At 33.1% G+C, this 21,732-nt stretch overlaps 1 protein-coding gene across 8 annotated transcripts in view; it reads right to left on the reverse strand.

Moving 5' to 3' along the window:
* NAV3 (neuron navigator 3) overlaps positions 1–21,732 on the reverse strand; it is a 657,172-nt gene that overhangs the window by 58,675 nt on the left and 576,765 nt on the right. For all 8 annotated transcript variants that reach the window (XM_030819929.1, XM_030819928.1, XM_003259582.3 and 5 more), the window contains 4 exons: positions 16,088–16,276; positions 13,125–13,177; positions 7,134–7,157; positions 4,604–4,681 (listed from right to left, as the gene is read on the reverse strand). In XM_030819929.1, the coding sequence (XP_030675789.1) occupies positions 4,604–4,681; positions 7,134–7,157; positions 13,125–13,177; positions 16,088–16,276 (344 nt within the window). The remainder of the gene's footprint in view (positions 1–4,603; positions 4,682–7,133; positions 7,158–13,124; positions 13,178–16,087; positions 16,277–21,732) is intronic.

The following is a 21,732-nucleotide window of genomic DNA, read 5'->3' on the forward strand; positions in this document are numbered from 1 at the left end:
TAGTAGAGACGGGGTTTCACCGTGGTGCTATGACCATTTATTTAGTTGCCTTTCCTTGTGTGGCTTCTGTTTTCTTTCTGTTTGTTGGTGAGTTATTGATCAGAAAGGCCAGGCAATAGCACCTGCCAATATAACCGCTCTCCTTTCTAAGGACATGCTAGTAGAATCAGCTTAACGCTTTACCTGTGGTTTTACGCAGCTCTGTTCAGAACAACTTTACAAAAGGGAGGGAAGGCTTAATACACATTCTGCTGAACAGGGGCTTTACTCTGCCAGTCAAATGAGAGGTGAGCTAACTAGATATTCTTTTGACTTACCATACCCCATTTGGGCAAAGGGAAGGAAATGCATTTTAACAGAGACACAGATGCATTTCAAATTTAAAAATTAAAATACAGGTTATTGTTTAGAGTCCATATAAATGTAATTATGCCAAGTTTAAATATGTGATATACCAATTAATACATAAAAAACACCCCAAATAAAGGAAAAGCATGTAAGCTATGGGAGAATGTTTCATATACAGAGTAAAGATGAATATCTGATACTTAAAAACGTTAAAAACAACTGATTATTTCTTAGAAGCAAACTCATTGAAATTCATCCCTATAAATTATAGCTATTCGATTTCTAATATAACAGTTTCTCACTGTGGGGGCTGCACTCACATTTAACCAAAAGGTAGAAAGTTTACTTGTACTGTGAACAAACTAGTAAACAAAGACTTACTTTTACTTTCAAACGGGAACTGTAGATTTAAAAAATCCTTGATTATACTTAAAATATCCTATAAATAAGTAATTTTACCAAGTCCCTATAATCAATTTAAGTACATGCATGTTAAAAATATATGTGTATATTATATACATTAGCAGACATTAACTCAGATGAAATGAAACATTCTGAATGAAATTTAAACACAGCACTTCTTACAACTGAGGAAAAATCAAATATTAACTAAATTATTTGATGGCTGATTATGATGTATGAAATCTAAAATGACATTATAAAGCAAACACAAAGAAAATGAATGAGTTCAGAATGACTTGTAGTTAATAGGTGATTTGAGAGTAATTCAAATTCCTGGATGTGTAAAAATGATTATTTCCTTAAGAACACAAATGGCCAGATATATACAAAATTTTACCCCCTATAGTTATAACAATATTATTAAAATGTTTAAAATATAACTGACATTAAAATTGTTTAATAGTAATTTATATACATTTCCATTTATATAAATTCCCAGATACTGCATTAGTCTAAAAGAGAATTTTAATAAACTTTTTTTAAAAAGTAGATGATAGTGCATATCTTCATTACCTGTACCTTTTGACTCTCATTCAATTTGTACATTTTTACAATGTAAAATATTTTCCTATTTTTAGTCAGTAAATGTATTTGATGGTAAAAAGCTTCGACAGTCCCTATCACTACCAAATAAAGAAGCACTAAAGAGTGGATTAAGGTTGAAACTCCTGGGAAACTAAAAGCAAGATATTTTTTGAAAAGAACTGTGGTAGATCTTTAGGTGATTTATATTTTAGTTTGAAACTAAAATACCCCAAATAAAGAAAAAGCATGTTACATTATGACAGAACACTTCATATACTGAGTAAAGATCAATATCTGATACTTAAAAATATTATTTATACATTTTAATACATTATATCTTTTGTAATTATATACACAAGAAGTTGCAAAGACAGTACAGGAAGGTCCCTTGTATCCTTCATCCAGTTTCCCCCAATGATTATATATCTTATAGAATTGTATTATATGTCAAAGCCTGGAATTCAATATTGATTTACATTAATAGGTTGACATATGTGGATTCATGTAATGGCCATCTCATTCAAAATACAAAACTAAGGATCTCCCTCTTACTGTAGTCACACTACCTCTCTCTCTCCACCATCCTTAACCCTTAGCAATCACTAATCTGTTCTCTGTTTCTTTAATTTTTGCCATTTCTGGAATGTTATATAAATGGAATTATACAAAATTTGACCTTCTATAACTGTCTTTTTTTCACTCAGCATAATACCCCTGGGATCCACCCAAGTTGATGCATGTGTCAATAGTCATTTCTTTGTATTGCTGAGTAGCAGTCCATGATATAGATGTATCAGAATTTGTTTATTAACTGGCCTATTAAGGGATATTTTTGGTTGTTTCCTTTTTTTTGGCTATTAAAAAATAAAGCTGCTATGTACAGGTTTTTGTGTGGATCTGATGTGATTTGAGAAGGTTTCCAAATTACATTAAAAATTGTTTAAAGGAACATAAAATAGGATATATATCAGTCTCCCATCAGTGTGCAAAAATTAATACTAATGGTAACACATACAGCTGAGTGGAACCTAGAGCAATTTGGGCATTTGTCTCCAAGACTAGCACATTTTAAATTAACACAAAGACTAGCATGAATTATCTATTTGGCACTGCTGCTTCTAGTCTGTGTTCTTTATTTTTATTTTTTTTTTAATTATTGTTCCCCTAGGAAAACATTATAGATTTTTTTCCCTAATTGTGCTCTTCCTTCATTTTTTAAAGCCACAGATATGCTGGATGTTCAGTTATGTATTATCTGCATATCTGTGCTTTTCACATAAAAAGAGTACTTAAAAAGAATACGAGAACCTGTTTTCACCCTTTGTTGGTCATATTAACACCCAGCTGAGAATTCATGCCCTAAAGTCATGAAAACACATCAGTGAAAATAGTGTGACATGCATAATTAGAGCAGACGAGGTGGGTAGCCAACTGCTACCCACTAAATTATTCCTCCATTTTCAAACAGCAGGACAGAGTTGACCCCAAAGATTATTCTCCTATGTTAGAATTTAGTTCCGTATGCGTGTGTATGTGTGTGTGTGTGTGTGTGTGTGTGTGTGTATGTGTGTAAGGAAGCTTTTGCACGTGTGTATTAAGTACATATAGACATTAGCATATAATAGAAAAATGTTGAAATGATACACAAGAAACCAATAATCATGAGTAAGAATGAGATTCTCAGAGCAAAAAAAAACAAAAAAAGTGAAATACCATTTCAGTTTTTTCTTTTGAAGACAATAAGCATCATTACATTTTAAATGGAAAGTATCAGCCCATCTTCCACTATGTCTAGCAGCCATTTATTATTCCAATATCTGAATTATATGATGAGATCAACCAAGAGACATTAAAAATAAAATGAAACCCTGAGTAATCATTCAAGACATCTGCAAGTATCCTGACAATCTAATAAATAAGGTCTGCCATTGAGCCTTCCTCATTGCAGATAAACACAACCCAGGAGGTTCTGGCATTTACATTGTTGTACTTCCTTGGGTACAAATTCAGGAACCTAGACAACAATATTTCATACTTCTATACATGTAGCCTATATTATAAAATTTACAGTTGCCTCCAGACTATCTCTTTAAAAACATAATAAGGTTAAATAATACTGTTATTTTCTCATATTGCTTAAACAATTATCTAAAACCTGCTATTATTTTCAGGAATCTCCTAACAACATCTACAAAAAATAAATAGAATAAATCCAAAAATTAATTCAATTCTCCCAAATTTCAAAAAATAAAATCAATTCAAATACAGCGCTAAAATGAATACATTGTGAATGAAATGATACGTATACTTAGAATTTATATTGCACGATGATAACTTTTAAAAAATTTTAAAATTGCTCTTATTCAAGTCTTATACTGTGGGTCTGCACCTGCTCACTCTTGAAATATCATGCTTTGTCTAGGAGACAGAAAAACTCAGTAGAGGAGCAGAGGGAGGGGTGTGCAGGCACAGAGCAGGCCCAAAGCTATGCAGCAGAACTGAGCAAAGGACTGTTGAGTGAGAGAGGCAAGACATATGGCAAAATAGCAGGCATTTCCTTACCCCTCACTGCTGTTCCTAACACCATTGCTCCTCAGGACTGGGAACAATGCCACATTTCTCCTTTATCATTCTGCATCTACTCTGAGTGCTCCCTGACACAGTGGAAGATATTCAGTAAATGTTTATTTAATTGACGGTCATCATTTCTGCCATCCTGGGCTGCTTTGGTGCCAGTAAAAGTGTACCCTTTTAAATTGCTACGAGAAGGCTGCCAAGGTTTTTTGAGCAAACCATAGCTCATCCACAGTGTAGCTAAGCTATCCCTATTTAGACCTAAGTTCATCTTTTAGAATTAACTGGATGCTTAACTAATTGTTCAATACATTGAGATGAAGGAGGCTGGGCACATGAATATTTTATCTTCCAAAGTCAAACACTAACAACCTCTCTTACATTGTCAGAGAATCTTATGCAAGAGGAGCAATAAAAATAGCAAACAAGAAAAGAAGTAACCCATATGGCTGTTACTATTGTTTCCAATCTTATTAGAAACAACAAGCCATTTTAACCATATTGCTGCCTCTCATCAGTTTGGATTTACATTTTATTACTGAGTAGGCAGAAAATGTTAACTTTTTATGAGTCCTGCTAGTTAATAATTTAAGTCTGTATCAGGCACTGAAAGTCTGTAAGTTTTTTACTAAAATGATTCCATTTTACTGTATAAAAATTTGTTGTAATATATTTTAAAAATGAAGTGACTTACATTTGCTGAAAGCTGAGATGTGAGGGTAGCAACTTTTTCTTGTGATGCAACCAGCTCTCTCCGCAGTTTATGGATTTGCTGAATGCAATTAAAAAAAATCAATGGAATACACAAGTAGATTTTTACTTAAAATCAAGAATTCAAACCAAGAAAGCAAATACTGTATTTAGCTCATTCTAACCCCATTGTATCAGCACCAACTCCTGAAAATAAAGGATATGAACACTGACTCCACAGTAACAACAAATGTCATTCAAAAGGAAGGATTATGTGTCAAACTCAAATCTAAAAATCAAAGTATGCTTACTTGCTCCATTTGCCATCCCTCAAATGGCAAATGACTCAAGAGCAGTTTACCCTCTGTATTGATTCTTCTCCTTCTAGAAAAACTGTGGTAATAAAACTGTAGAAAAATATTTTCTTTATAAAAACTGTATACACACACACACACACACACACACATTTTTCTTGTTCTTTTTTAGTAAAAGATACTCCATGATTTTTTTTTTCCAGAAAATCTTAGGTTTTTTTTTTCTTCTGTACATTTTAATTTCTCATAGTTTGAAAACTTCTCAAAAGCTATGGAATATCCTGCAATCACTGAAACTTGGGCTTAATTCAACATTTAATCAGTTCACATTTGAAATGTTATTGGCAAGAGTTTTAATGACTGCAAAGAAGCCTTCACAAATCTGTATCATGACCTTTATTTAGTGAGTTATTATTAGCTCAGAGACGCTTTATAGCTTATCCACATCTTAAAAATCAGGGGAAAAATGCAATGATAGGTGCAACTAATTAGATGAACCAATATAATATATATTCTAAAGTATCTTTTTAGTTAAGTTCACACTCCAATAAAACTGAAACAGAAAAGGGTAAGGATATATTATATCATGTTTAAAGTTTTAATTCAAGCACTTTCTGCAGTTTATTCTGCGTGTCTCATGCTGTGACTAATAAGCATAGAACATTTATAACAATCTGACACTAGGTTCTATAAGTATATATCTGGTCTCAAGGGATTTCAGTTACTTGGATGTTGAACATTCTACTTTTGATGCTTCTCATTTCTTCAAAAACAAGTCTTCTATAGTTGTAGTTGAACTTTTGGAATGCTGTCTCAGTTTGAAAGAGCATTCTTGACATAGTTTATTAACTGTCTAGTTTTTGCCCCTGGGCATTAGATTTTGTTGAAAATAAATGGTGATCAACTGAAACACTCTAACGAAGTAGAGAACTCTAAGCTGGAAACAGATAGTAGACATTTATATAATTTTACCAAATGTGATTCTACTTCATTCCTGTTTTTGTTTCCAAAACAGATACACCCCAGTCTAAAATAACATTTGCTTTACACTTATAAGATAATGACTATGAATAATTTCAGAAAATACAGCGTCTATTTTACTCATAAATGAATCCAAACTCGAAGAGCATTTCTGAAATTAAATAGTCTCTATCACATGATTCCAGTATCTTTAAAATATAATCCAGGAAACTGTAAAGTGATTGAAATTGTTTTTTTAAACCATAACCCATGACAGAGCATCAATGATAATTGATAACTACTACTAAGGCAAATAGATGTAGCATTTCCATGCTTCAGTAGCTACACTATGATCAATGGTAGAAGCTTTGTCATGTCCATGTGATGTAAATAAAACCACTTTGATTTTAAAAAATCATATCCACTCTTTGGTTCAGAGATTATAAAGACAAATTGGTTTAATCAATACTTTTCAAATATTTTTAAACATAGCACAAATTTTATTTTTAAAGTCTAATAAAATAAGACTTCAAAGAAAGGAATACTTTTGCGAAAGCTGTTGTTAAGGCATTTTTTTTTCTCTGTTGTCTGATTGCCTCAGTGTAAACCAATCAAATAGTCATTACCTCACCTTGAATAAAGTCATAATTAAAGTCCTCCTGCTCTCTTTGACCAGGACAAATGTTTTACCAAGGGAAATTAAAATAGTATTCTCTCCTGATTGCAGTTTGATTTGCTCATGAGTGCAACCAAATATGTATTTGTGAAACACGTGATTAGAACAATAGGTGACACACCACACATAAAATGGCAATTAGGGGCAACAAGATAATGACACAAAACAGATAGTCTGAGATGCTGGTATCCTGTGTTGTGGAGGCTTGGTGCCCAAGTTTCAACCAGTATCCTATGCAGATGGCCTCACAGGGAGTGGGGAAAAGACTGTAATAAAATAGGAAGACCATAGGCCTTCATTTATCAATGATTTAAATGAGTGCTTACTATTATAGACAACTTATTAGGTGTTCAGCTAAGACTCAATCTAGAATGTGAGAGGACAGCTTGCCATACAAACTTCCTTTCATTTTATTTTTAATAGGCAATATCAAAGACCATTTATCAACTAGCTGCCTTACTTCACCAGTCCCGTGGAGTTCTGCTATTGTATCACAGAGCCCTCTAGTGGTCACAACACTAATTTCATCATGAATGCAAACTAAAACAGAAAATATTAAAATATTGCCTGTTTTTTTTTTTTACCTCTGAATGAGCCTTTTCTTCAGCCTGTAAAACAATAAAAAGAAAGACTTTAACTATAAAAACTATTTTCAATTAATTCCACAAGTATAAATGAATAAAATAATCATGATGTATTTTTTATTATCTACTATGAGAAGAATGGAATGAAATACATAAAGTTATTAAATTGAAATAGTACAAGCAAGTTACTTTAGAGTTTAATATAAATGTTTCTTAATACATAAACTATAAGGTATTCTTAAAATATAGGTCATTTGATCCATAATATTCCTTTAAGCAAAAGATAGAATTAAAAGACTCTAAGATGTAAATCATAAGCAACATAAACCAAATAGTTATAAAATTATACTCTAAAAAAGATGGGTGCATGTAAACTTAAAATATTGAAGTATCTTTCATACAGATTGTAGGAAACAGACTCCATAAAATTATAGAGACCTCTAGCCAAGGTTTAGATGTCAGAATTTTATTCTGTGATTTACCGATCACAAACAATGTCAAATAAAGCTAGGGTAACATACAGACCTCTACTGATAACCACAGATAATTAACATTATTTACTTCTATTTTTTCTTTCTTTAATGATTATTAATAATTTTGATTATCACAAGTCAGCAAAACACTTAAACACTGAAAACACTGAAATACCCAGTGATAAAAGTGTCTGGCAAACATTTTTGGCTTATGCAGCTTATGGAAAGGAGGACTGCCATAGGAATTTGCAGGGTGTTTTTGACTTGACTTCCAGAAAACTCCTAGCTCTGTTTTTCTTCTTCATGCTGGGCTGCAAAATGCCAGAAAATGAGTTATGTGCACCATTACATTTGGGAAGCTCCCTTATTCTGGGAAAAGCTGAAGAATGCATAATCTTGTTGAATAGTACAAGTCTGCTTATTGCCATAAGCAGATCCAAAGCTGAAAAACAATCTCTTATCTTCTATGTCTACTTTTGGGATAGTTCTAGATTAATTGATACAAAACTACCTGAACTGTTTTTTTACTGCTTTTCTTTCAGAAAACATAAAGCAAAGTAGTCTAACCATCAGGATATATTTTATTTGCCAGCAACTCTTTTAACCTGAGCTTTGTATTCCCTATATTTTCTCTACCTTTAGAAGCAGGTAAACTTAGTAACACAGTGGCTAAATAATAAAGTGGCTAAGTGGTAGAATCCTAATAGCCTTTATAAGAAAACTGTTTTAAAAAGCAATCTTGAAAAATTTACATCTCAATTTTAGATTTTTAAGGAAAGATTTTATTTTTCAGATCCTAATAATTTTAAGGTTTTATACATAGTTTGGTTTTTGAATAAAAAGTAAGCAAGGAATATTAAGATAAAAGTTTCATTGCCTTAAAACATATGGCACAATTAACTACGTAACTATGTCTATTAGTTTTCCCTAGTACTTTGCTTTTGTTTTTGTTGTTGTTTTCTTTTTCTTTTCTTTTCTTTTTTTTTTTTTTTTGAGACAGGATCTTGATCTATCACTCAGGTGCACTGGCTCATTCATGACTCACTGTAGCCCACCGTGCCCGGCCTACTTTTTATATTTTTTGCCAGTTTATTCTGCCCAATCCTGCTTCTAGGCTTCCTAGAATTATAGAAAGCTGGTAAAGATTCAAGAATCAATAAATAATTCATGTATATTTTAATAATAATTTTAAAAAATTAAGAAATACACTCATCGCATTTTTGTTAATCTATAATAGTCTTGTTACATATACTAGTAGCAAGCATAATCATTAAATATCAATTCTATACATGCTGTATAGCATGACTTTTTCCACTACCAGTTTTTCAAAACTGTTATTTGCTTTAACCTTTGCCTTCTTTCATACTCTGTGGTTATTAATATCAGGTGGGTGTTACCACAAAAATAAAGCAATGAGCCAGAATATTAATATTATATTTTTTTCAGTAGCTTAGGTGTGGGATTAATGATATCATGATGGAATTGGATTATTTGCCATTTTTTTTACAATGGTTTTGAGCAAGCCCTATGTCCTGGAGATGATAAAAAATATGAAACACTTGACTGAATAAAGATGCTTTTATTTATTCTGTAAGCCAATAAGTGGCCATTTATCCATTCAAATTTATTCATTAAAAAGTTATAACTTTAGTATTAGCTATTTGTTAGGCAACATGTCAAAGAATCCACAATGAATCAAAAATGACACTTGCTCTCATGAAAATATACAAATTAGAATTCAAATTCAAAACAGGTTAAATAAAGTTTTTAATATACAGTTAATCAAAAAACATCTATTGCAGGGATCAAAAATTTAAATGCCTAATAGGACAAGGCTTATAAAGAATAAATGGACTTGAAGTATTTAAATAGTCACATGACCTTCCCTGGCTGTCTTTTATTTTCCCATTTGACAGCAGTATAAATAGCAAAGGGTATTTCTTTCTCATGAGGAAAGCAACAGCATAGTGCAAACTAGCCACCCAAATTTAGCTTCAGCATCAGGAAGAAAAGCATTGGTGGAGGGTGTGGCTTCCTGAGAGCCCACGCCAACATCTAAAGGGGTCAATTACAGGTGACTGAAAACCCAGAGGAATTTCATCTTAGTATTGCTAGATATTCCATAGATATTCCAATTATTTTTAAAAGGAATTTAAAATTTTGAATTTTTAGATAAAAGCTCCATATCTCACAATATTTCACAGTGTTGGCTTAGATTCCCTCTCCCTCTCCCTCCCCTCTCCCCTTTTCCTTTTTTTTTTTTTTTTTTTTTTTTTTTTGAGACAGTGTTTGGCTCTGTCGCCCAGGCTGGAGTGCAGTGGCGCTCACTGCAGCAGCCTCAGCCTCCCAGGTTCAGGCGATTCTCCTGCCTCATCCTCCCAAGTAGCTGGGATTACAGACGTATGCCAGTACGCCGGGCTAATTTCTGTATTTTTAGTAGAGTCGGGGTTTTGCCATGTTGGCCAGGCTGGTCTCGAACTCCTGACCTCAAGTGATCCACCTGTCTCAGCCTCCCAAAGTGTTGGGATTACAGGCATGAGCCACCACGCCTGGCCTTAGATTTCAAAACAAACACACAAACTATAAGTTTGCCAAAGGTAACACCTCTGCAGATCAGGTTAGGCTTGTGATTTCCAACCAGTTTGCAGACATCCTGAGACAAACGAGATAGATCTAGCTAACATTTTCAAATTTTATTTTATAGGTATAGTCCAAAGAAATCTGGCAACTTGCCTGATGTCACGCAATAATTTCTTGATTGAACTAGGCAAGAATGCAAACCAACTAAGTCTCTATTGAGAGTTATTAAGAAGGCATGAAAAATAATAATAAGTTGCTTTTTCATTTGATAGTTTAAAAAGCATTTTCATAGTATTTTCTCATTGCCAATTAAATCCTAATGCCTGATCATGGAGGACTGGGGAAAGAATGACTCCTCATCTTTTATGATTTTTCTCTTTAGTAGTTCCCCAAATATTCATTTATTTGAATTATTTTACTACAGTTTACTTGTCAATTCAAATATATCATTTTCATCATCTCAAATACAACTCTTTCAATTTTCTAATAATATCACCTTCTCATCACCTAATATCACCTAATCCATTCTTTACTCACTTAACACTAGGATCTACCTTACCTCCATATATTGGCCTATAAATATATATTATATATATATATGTATATATATACATATTCTATTTTAATCTGTGTTCCCATTTCATATTCTACTCTTAAAACAATATTTCTCATGTATGCTTTCTAATTATCCTCATCATTTTGGCATCCCACTCCTATCTACAAATGTACCCCTTGGGTTCTCTATAAATTTGCACTATCCAATCTAGTAGCTGCTAGGCACACGTGGCTATTTCAACTTAAATTAATTAAAATAAAAAAGTCAATTCATCTCTTTGCCAGATATACTTCAAATAATCAATAGCAACATATGGCTCATAGTTACTATATTAGTGTAGATACAGAACACTTTTATTAACACAGACAGGTCTACTGGATACTGGTAGACTAGTAATCTGTTTTTTCTTAAACTCATGATCCTTTTCTTGAGGAATACATTTTTCAAAAAAATCTTTAATATTAGGATACACAATAGTTATATATATTTATGGGGTGCATGTGGTATTATACAAATATACGATGTGTAATGATCAAATGTGGGTAAGTGGAATATCCCATTCTTCATTTAGGAAGAATATCATTTCTTCCTGTTAGGAACATTCCAAATCTTTTCTAGCTATTTTGAAATGTACAATAAATTATTGTTAACTATAGTCACTCTATTGTGCTACCAATCACTAGACCTTATTTCTTCTATCTAACTGTATTTTTCTTTCTTTCTTGTTTATTTTTTTTTAGTTTTTCTTAGGTTTCATAAAGGTAGTTTTATCCAAATACTAAGTATGGTATGTATTTAGAATAATAATGATGCTACATCTTTTGATGTTACACATAGATTTAAATGGCAATGGTTTAAATCAGAATACAATTCCCCAACAAATGGCAGTGCTGGCCCAACAGGAGAAACACTAAGTCTTAATATATTTCTTTTATGTGTTTTTTTCATGCGTGTTTATACATTCCTCACTTTATCCATTTGCACAAAAAGTACATTTACCTAAACACTAATAGTGATTTCTTAATTTCTAGAAGCTATGGGCAATTTTAATCATTGAAAGGAGAGATAAGAAAAATATTACCTCTGCCAATAACAGTCTGATTTTGAATGACTATGTAAGGCAGTAAATATATGAGATTAATTTATAAACAGAAGGTTCAAACAAACATTTGAACCTAATGATAATGAGTGAAAAAATTACTGCCCATGATGCTCAGTTGATCAGTGACAGCAGAGGCTATGAACTTTTCATGAACCTTACAATACAGGATTAGGGCTTATTCATAGTACTCAAGTCCCATTGAGATTCAGTAGGCTGCTTTTAAATATACCTCACTGTTAACCTAGCTCTAAAACGACTCACTCATAAAATATAACTTCCTGTAGGCTACTTAAAAAAAAAAAGATAGAATTGTATTTAACAAACAGAAAAACTCTCCTTGTCGAAAATGAATTATAATTTCACACATTTGCAAAAGAACTGGAAACGCTGGTATTTTTCTCTTAATAAATAAGTTTCTGCCCAAGTGTGCTGGCTTACACCTGTAATCCCAGCACTTGGGGAGGCTAAAGCAGGAGGAATTGCTTGAGGCCATGGGTATTGATCAGTCTGATCAATATAGCAATGACCTCGTCTCTAAAACAATTTAAAAATTAGCTGGGCATGGTGGTGTGTGCCTGTAGTCTTAGCTGCTTGATAGGCTGACGCAGAAGGATAACTTGAGCTCAGGAATTCAAGGCTGCAGTGAGCTATGATTGCGTCATTGTACTCCAGCCTGGATGACAAAGCAAGACCTCGACCCAAAAATAAATAAATAAATAAGTAAATAAATAAAATAAAATAAAATAAAAAGTTAAAAAAATCATACTCTTTCAAAAGGTATATTTGAAAAAAATCTCTCGTTCTTTTATGCTTTTACCCTTTACCCTTACTGCTTTTACCCTTCAATAATCCTCTCAACAGGATAAACTTAAAAATAAAAAATGAGGAGAAAATACTATAGAACAATTAACAGTCATCACTCAGAGAACAAAACATGGACAACTCGTCATTACTAAAATGATAGTATAGCAGACTAGATGGTTTCAGAGACTCCAAGTCATACCTCAATAGGTTTTATGAAATCGAATTCTACACCCACTCATTGATTATGATGAGTGCACAAAAGCCAAGTGAAAGCACATGTAAGTGACCAAAGAATGGCAGGTGGAGCACCTGGCACTTTATTGGGTATTGGGCAGCTTAGAGTATGCCCTTATTTCACTACACAACTCCTGTGTACAAGTCACAGATGAATGTGATCTCTTCACAGTAAAATGATCTATTTCACCATCTGTGTGCATGGCAAAAGCACAAGCTTTTTCTTAACAGCCATTACTTACTGTAGAGTAAAGAGAAGAAGTGCTGGACACCAGTGATAATGAAGAGCCATGAACTGGAGAAAACAAACAGAACAATAGAGTTAAAATAATAAGGTCTACTCAAAAACCCCAGCCTTTACAGAAAAAGTAAAGAACGGGTGGTTAGGGAAATTAAGTAATAACAACTAACTATAAGATTCTGAGAACCAGCCTGCTATAATTTTTTGCCAGTCAGGACGTTGAGACATGGAAGAGCCCCATCCATACTCCCTAAAGTACCTCAGTTGCCAAGTTATTAGACAGAAGTCTACAAGCATGAGCCCTACCAGCCTGTTTTGTACATATTGAAAGCTGCAGTAAATTCCCATATAATAAATAGAATAGCATGGAAACCCAAACTAAAGTTGCCATACACTTTTAAACCTTGAAAAATGTATGTACCTTATTTATTTCATTTGTATCCAACAAAGGTCCACTTTCAGATTTTTTTCTCGATATAATTTCAGGAAAATAAGCACTTTTATCTAATGTGTTATTACAACATTATCTGTGATGCATTGATCATACACTTATAAATGTGGAATTACTGTTCCTTTACTAATTTTAGTAAGAGAAAAATACTTTTTTTTTTCAAGGTGGTGTCTCAGAGAAATTGAGAACGGAAATGTCGCGCTGGCTTTTATCTATTTCAAAATACCATGGTAAACATTGGACATTCTGCTTTATACTCCTATGCTTCCAATGTACTAAACCCAAAAGGTGGATAAAATGGTGCTGAATAATATTTGCAGAAAAGTTCATCCTCTTTTTACTATGGAATAGTATGGTTATTTCTGCTCATTGTGCATTAAACAAACATTAGTTGAGCATTAACAATGTGACAAGCTGTTGCTAGATCCTGAAACTACAAAAATAAATAAGATAAAATCCCAAAAGCTCAAGAAGAAGTTATAATCGAAAAGATATTTACAATAGAGTACTATGATTGCTACTGAGATCAATTATGGTGGGTACTACAAAGACATATGGGAGGTGCTTAAGACCTGATCAGGAGACGGCTGGAATAGCTGCACTAGGCTTGTCGATGAAAACATGGGGATGGACTTGAAGGAAACCAGGAAGAACCTTTTTAAAACTGAGTATATAGATGTGGTCAAAAGAGGAATAAAGAACAACCCCCAGTCTTCTAACTTGGGCAAAGCTATTACTCTATGTGATGTGCAAAATGTTGGTATTTGAGTCAATTATTAAAAAAAAATTCTTTCAATCTCTAATAATACCCTCGTAAACTAAAGTGTTACCCTGATGTACCATAGGAAAGGTGGACAATTAATCAGACGATCTCATTCTCATTCTTTTTGTTTATGACCTTAGAACATGTGGCTCAGTCTCTTCATCTGTCAGTGTGAGCATTAGGTAGGATATCAATAAAGTCCCTTCAATCTAGTTCAATAAGTCTGGAATCTAGATCACCATTTAAGAACTAGAATAGTTCAGTATTCAATACATGAGCACAAAAAAGCCATCTTGCCCACTTAGGCTAGCTTTCAGAAATTTAGATTATTTAATCCTGATACATTGAAGGCCAGAATTTCCCAGTATATAAAAATCACTTTATTTGTCAATGCGACACTCTAGAAAGCCATCTGTATGCTTAGCAAATTATTTTAAAAGTATTATAAGAAGCCTATCTGTGAAGAGAGCAACAAAACCATTTCAGAAAGCAGTGTCCTTACATTTGAGAATAGTTATATTTTGTCTATCTACATGGCAACAATCAGTGGAGTCATTGGATATAATTCACTGTCTGTCATAGTGAACTTAGTGGTTTGGTTAATATTGCAAAAGGCAATGACAACTCTTCTCTACTGATTTAGTGCCAGTATATTAAATCCATAGTGGTGACCTGAAAAACATGAGTCAATTTTCATTGCTGCCTAACCCCTCAGTCAGAAGATACTTTAAATAAGAAGGTAGGAAGGGAAAAGATAATGGAACAGAGTTGTTCTTTGTTCTCATATTTCATCCTTGTGACAAACCTAAGAAGCTACAGATGCAGAACTTAGGGATAAGAAGGTTAAGAAACTTGCCTAAGTTTATACCACAAATAAATGGATGGCTAAAGACTTAAACTCTGGTATGTCTCAAGATTTGGAGACTTTTCTTTTAAACATAATTATTAGGGTTAATAATTTCATTCTAATCAGTTTGAATTTGTAGGTCTAGTTTTATTTTATCCTTAGCTGACATGCTTTATAATATGTATGCTGTAAGTTTTCTTTATGGATACTAAAAAAATTTATTAAATCAAAAAGTCTCCCAAATTATTGTTAAATTTGACATTTGAGCTTCTACAGTTTACAAAAATATATATATTTGAGCATCAACTCAGCTTCCTGAGGTTTTCAAGCTGATTTATTTAGAGTATTTACATAGAACTATATAACTATAAAGATATTTATTAGGTTAGGTGACAATTTTATTGCCATTGGATGAAGAAATAATGACTTATAGAGCAAAAAAGTAGGTACAATATGAATTCTAAAATGATATAATAAAAAATTAGCACCAGAGGGAATTCCTGGGAATAAAAGTCAGCAACATGTGGTATTTTCATAAAATAATGTTTCTGGTTTGCATGTCTTTATGGCTCTTTAACCAAAATGTCAAACAAAACATTTGCTCTGATATTTGATGCACCTGGCAAAATAGTTGCTATGTATATTTCTGTATTGGAAAAGTAGATTTACTCTAAACTCTTCTACAGCCAAGTATTAATCCAAACAAATTCTGGCATATTTCCAAATACATAAAGAAATAGAAGATAACACAGAATAAAACTTCTTCAAGCTTCTAGTTTCCCAAATGATAATTACACTAGTTTATTTTCCTCTTCAAGAATCTTTGTGATGTGAGTGACGTGATGGTTTCCCTCTCAGGGTTTAAATAAAGTGACTTCATCTTTATTCCCCCACAAAGCTTACCTTCTTCCATGCTGTCTCTGAATGAGCCTGAATGACTGATGGCACGAGGTCTTTCCTCCAGAGAAGTGGCACTCCCACAAAGCTGGGAGTCATCATAGAGATCGAAGGAAGACTCTTGGGCTGGGATGCTGTTTGAGCGCATCATGCTGGGCCCAGGAAGGTTAAATTGAGACAAATTTGTTGGGCTCACTGAAAAACAAAGCACACACAGCCTATTACACTGAAGCTTGAAAGATGAAAATAGCAGGTTGATAGAAAGTAAGAACATGATCCCAATTCTTATGAAAACATGAATGTATAGTGAGTCTCTATTTAAGGTAAGAGTCTGCCTCTGAAATGTTCAATAACAGATCCCATTGCGTCCTTTTCCTCTGGCACTTTTATGGCAAGCCTTACATCAATTTCTAAAGCAACAGTACACAAAACCAACAAGTCACCTCTACTGCTCTTGCTAGAAATGTAATAACATGGTATTTTCTGCTACCTGTTATGAAGAAAAGATGGTCTTTCTAGAGTTTTCGGTTTTCTCTTTAAAAATAGTCACCACTTTAATGGAAAAAGCAAAATCAGAAAGAAAGTAAAATATAAAACATCTAAATTTCCCAAGAAGGGCTTTAAATGCTTCCAGGCAAATACTCTCAGCACTTCAAGCTCTTAATTGATGTAAGTTCATGATTAGGACCATCATTATTATCAAAGTTAGGTTATAAGGAAATAGCGTGTAATAAACATTTTTATAACTAAACACAATGTAACATACATGGTATCTGTAGCCCACCATAAAGTTAATTATATGAAATGATTTTCTACTCTGTTTAAGATCAGCATATCACGATGAGATGGTCAAAAGTCACAAACATGTTATATTTCCAAAGAAGTATCTTAAGTCTGTAATTTTTAATAACAATTTATTTTCTTATTGCTTATTGCCAAAGAGTCCTCATCGGGTAGTCAGCAATTTAAGAAAAGATTTGGTTGGTTGTATGTACAACTGCATTGGAAAACAATACAGTTGTGAAATTTGGAATAAAAGCAAAGCAGAAAAATTGAGAAAGATATTCTAAATGCTCTTATTTAAGAAAAGCAAGTTTGTTACTGGTATATGAGAAAGCAGGCAGGAGCCTCTTAAGATATAAAGGGAACTAATGAGTATTTTCAAAACCCTGGGGAATCCATCGGTGGCTTAGAGTTGTTCTGACATCACTTCAAAATTTACTAAGTTTTTTTTTCTTTGACACAGGCACTAAACTTCTTCTTAATACAAGTATGGGCTCTCAAAACAATGTAAAACAGGAAAAGTATACCCAGAGGTAACCGGAGAGAAGTATCCCACATTTGGAAGGCACTGTGCTTGATAATTCTGGTATTAACCGAATTAACACACAGAACAACCCTCTGTTAGAGCCAGTTATTGATTGGAGTAAATGGAAGCACAGGACTAAGAATCACATATTTAAAATGTAATGCAAAAGGAAGAAAATATGAATCTGCAAAGTGCACAATCTATTGGAAAAAAAGAAGAAAGGATGGAAAGGAGAAAAAAGTAAAAAAGGGAGAGGGAGAGGATCTGCCTATCTTTCAAGCATATTTCTTCAGCCTGCAGTGACCATTAGTACCATTTCGGTCTGATTAGTGACAACAGCCGGTAGGTACACTGTAGGACATTCAAGACTTAAAATGTTTACGTTTAAGGTGGCAAGATTGGGGTAAGTCACCCTATTCTTGGTTCACAGTATGAATTTACTCATTTAAATTAATGAAGTATTAAACAAATTTGCAAGTGCATCATTTTAATATACGTATCTATAGGGTTAGGAGGATATTTTATTTGCTTTTTGGCTTTGTTTAATTCTTACCTAAATGATTGCAGAGATATCCAAGTGAAGTGTACTTCTACAATTTCAATACATAATACTTAGCTCTATCAAGATGAAGCATTAATGAGGATTAGGATAGATTTTAAAGGGGATAGTTTGCATTTACAAACACTTTTGATAGCTTCTGCATTGGAAATTACACCCAACTATGTAAGAGTGTTCAATTAAGTTAATAACTACAACAGATCTGCTCTTAGATGTTGTAGTTGAATAGAAGGAAAAATATGACACAGTCTCTGATTTCAAGAGTAGCCAGTAGGGCAGATGTCTGAAGAAGGAGAAAAGTTAATATGTAAAATAGAACAAGAAAAACTATACAATACAAGACAAATGTAAGACATACAATGATAATTTTTCGAATGGAACACAAATTGGTAAAGAGCTTCTAGTGGTAGTTTTGCTTTCCATATGTTTTGGGCAAATAACCCAATCACCACCCTTCAGTTTTTTTATGAATAAAAAGTGGAAGAATAAAAGGCCTATAAGATCCATTCAAAGCCAAGAGACACATAAGAATTTCTAAACAGAAGAGAAACAGATATGGCAATATATTAGGAAAAAGAGGGCTACCAACTTTGTCTTAAATTGCATTTGCATAGCCAAGCCACTAATCTTTTATTAAGATTATATATTTATTTGTAGTAACTTGAGGAAAACAGGATCCTATATAAATGTGGACTGGGTTTTTATGATATTATTAAATACTATTATTTTGAGACAGGGTCTCACTATGTCTCCCAGGCTGGAGTATGCAGTGCCATGATCATAGCTCACTGTAGCCTCTAACTCCTGGACAAGGGATCCTCTTGCCCCAGCCTCCTGAGTGCTGCTGGTATTACAGGCACAATCCAATGTGTCTGGCTGGACTGGGTTTTTAAATAACCCCAAGTCACTCTCTACTTTTGCATCTACAGCTAGACATTAACTAGTGAGTTTATTATATTGTTTTAAATATGAAGAGCTGTCATATGCAATCTAACTTTGACTTATTTTGTAGAATCTGGATATATATAACTAGGAACAATAGGTGAAGATTCAGGAAAATTTTATTTGATCTCTTAAAGAAAGAATTCCAAAAGTGTTATTTCTAGATTTTAGTAGTTTCTGTCATTGGCGGGTTTAAAGAAGTTAGAGATGTCATAAAATTTTACATAAGAGATGAAGGGTTGAACCAGATGTGGTCTCTTCTGACTATGAGATTCTATGCTTCCAAAAGAATAGAAGACAGGAGGTTATTCTGAGAAGATTGAAGGGTGAACACGAAGATGGGAAAGGATTCAAGGTAGAGGAAGGTTCTTGTGTGTCTCCTGGCTTTGAATGGATCTTAGAGGCCTTTTATTCTTCCATTTTTTTATTCATAAAAAATTGAAGGGTAGAGATTGGGTTATTTTCCCAAATGAAGTTTCATCCAAAGACTTTTTGATTTACATAAGTTATATTTTGTTAGTCTTTCTTGAATGAGAATGGTTTCTACTAAGGCTAGCATGCTGGGAGCGACACACGAACCATAGTTTACTGTGGCAGTAGCTCACAGTAGTCTACTAAATATGACATATTGTAGTGATCTTAATTTTCTAATATATGTTGTGATTTTTTACAGTAAAATTTCTAAAAATTTTATACATTAACACATTTTAAATGGTAGAAAGAATAAAGAAAACATGAATACTGCAACTATTGAATATTAATAATAATCCTGTATCTTACTGATTATTCCGAAAAGACAATGGTCAAATCAAAAATGGCTGATGTTAAAAGACAACAAGAGGACATATTTAAGGTAAGTATATATATATATATATATATATATATATATTTAAAATTTAATAATAAAGTAACTTTATTATTGCATTTTAAGAGTACTCATTTTCTTGCCCAATAAACAGAGGTTCAGGTGAACTGTAAATACAATAAAAACTCTTTAAACATTATGTTTTTGAATCAATCGTTTTTTCCACTCTGAAACCATACAGCATAAAGGTCTCAAAATGCCTGATTTGAAGCCATATGTGTTTCTAAGATCTGGAGAGGTACATGAGATTGTGTTGACATGGATAGGAATATCTTCTTTTATACCTTCCAACGGGTGAAAATGTTGAAACATAAGGGAGTTGACAGAGTAAGATCAATTTCAAATCTGCTGTAATTGTCGATAGTTAAAAAAGCTTCAGCAAGGACAATGTCCCTGAAAATGAGAGACAGATGTAGGAGATATTCTGAAGATAAAATCACAGGTTCCTGTCTATTGAAAATGTACAATATGAGGAGCACAGTTTCAAGTAAGACTATTGATTACACGGATTTTGTACTAGAGTAGAGAGAAGGATGATACGTGAAATTATAAGACAAATAGAAGAAAAGAACTTAAGAAAAGACTTTGATTTGAGGTGGTTATATGGTCTAGCACACTGATGGGATTTTAGTTTTAGAGCTGAAAAAGGTCTCAGACAGAAAGTGAAATGTTGATTTGAGAGATTAGAATTAAAGTCGTGAATGAGAACATAGAAAAAGGGTTTAGGATAAAAAAAAGTCTAAAGGAAAAACAACTTGGCAAACACATAAATATAAGGAGGAGATGGAGGATGAATTGCATTGCCCAGGGTTTGCACCTAATACCTGGAACAATTATTAATATAGTCCCATTCACTCTCAAAAATGACCTTGTGTCTACAATAAATGATACAGTTATGTTAAGATGAGCAACCCCAGGAGAAAGAATTGTAGTTGGAAAAGTACGAAGAGAATCAAGAGGGCAGTGTCACTTAAGTCATGTCCTGTCTCACACAGCTGAGAGATCTCTAATATAAACCACAATAGATTAAGGGGGGAAACCCACATCCTAGAAAGGTAAACTTGACCTTTCAGACTCGCTTTCTATAGCAATGAAACGTAAGGGATGTATTTGATCAGTGGTTTTCTAATTCATCGAACATTAAAGCTCTACAGAGAGCTTTGTTGTCAGTAAAAGTATAATTCACATTTCATTTATTAATTGTGTTCTAGCTCTGAAAACTATGTAATAAAATACATTCCCAAATGTGCTACAGAACCATTCATTTTTTAACACATTGTGACCATGGACATGTTGGCTTCAGTTGCCATGTTAACTTTAATTTATGCAAATCTTAGCATAAACTTATCTTTGCACAAATATTTGACATTTGTGGTAAATGAGTCCTTGATAAAAATGTCATGGTTTTGTACTAGTCTTTCAAAAATACAATCTGTGAATGTCTTTTACATAAAATCCTGTGGTTACTGTCTTGTGAATTACTACTCAATTAAATGTAGACAAAGCTCAGGCATATCTGATGAATGCTACTCTATGATAGTGTGAGACATGCTTTCCAATGAAATTAATGATTTGGCAGAATCTATCAAGTCTTACACACTTCTTCATCTTTACATACACTATATCCATCATTCTTTACAGTATGACCTAGGTATTGTGTATCCATTCAAGAGATAAGAAAATTAAGTTTAAACGACTTCACCAATGTCGGACATAGTAAGTGGTGAGTCTTTTTGTTCCTAAGGAATAATGAAGGTGGATTTAATCAGAATAATAATGGTGAGGAAAAATAGAATAAGGAGTCAACTAATCAAATTAAAGTCAATTATGAAAGAATTGATAGGAGACATAAAGTACTTAGAAAGCTTATAGCACTTTAGGTGATTTGGGTGTGTTTTAGATGTTGTATAAAATTATTTTTTTCATATTCCTATGACCTACACAAACATTTTAAATTCATTTTTTGAAGTTGAAGT

This window comes from Nomascus leucogenys, chromosome 10, assembly GCF_006542625.1.
Source record: "Nomascus leucogenys isolate Asia chromosome 10, Asia_NLE_v1, whole genome shotgun sequence".
Classification (NCBI taxonomy): domain Eukaryota; kingdom Metazoa; phylum Chordata; class Mammalia; order Primates; family Hylobatidae; genus Nomascus; species Nomascus leucogenys.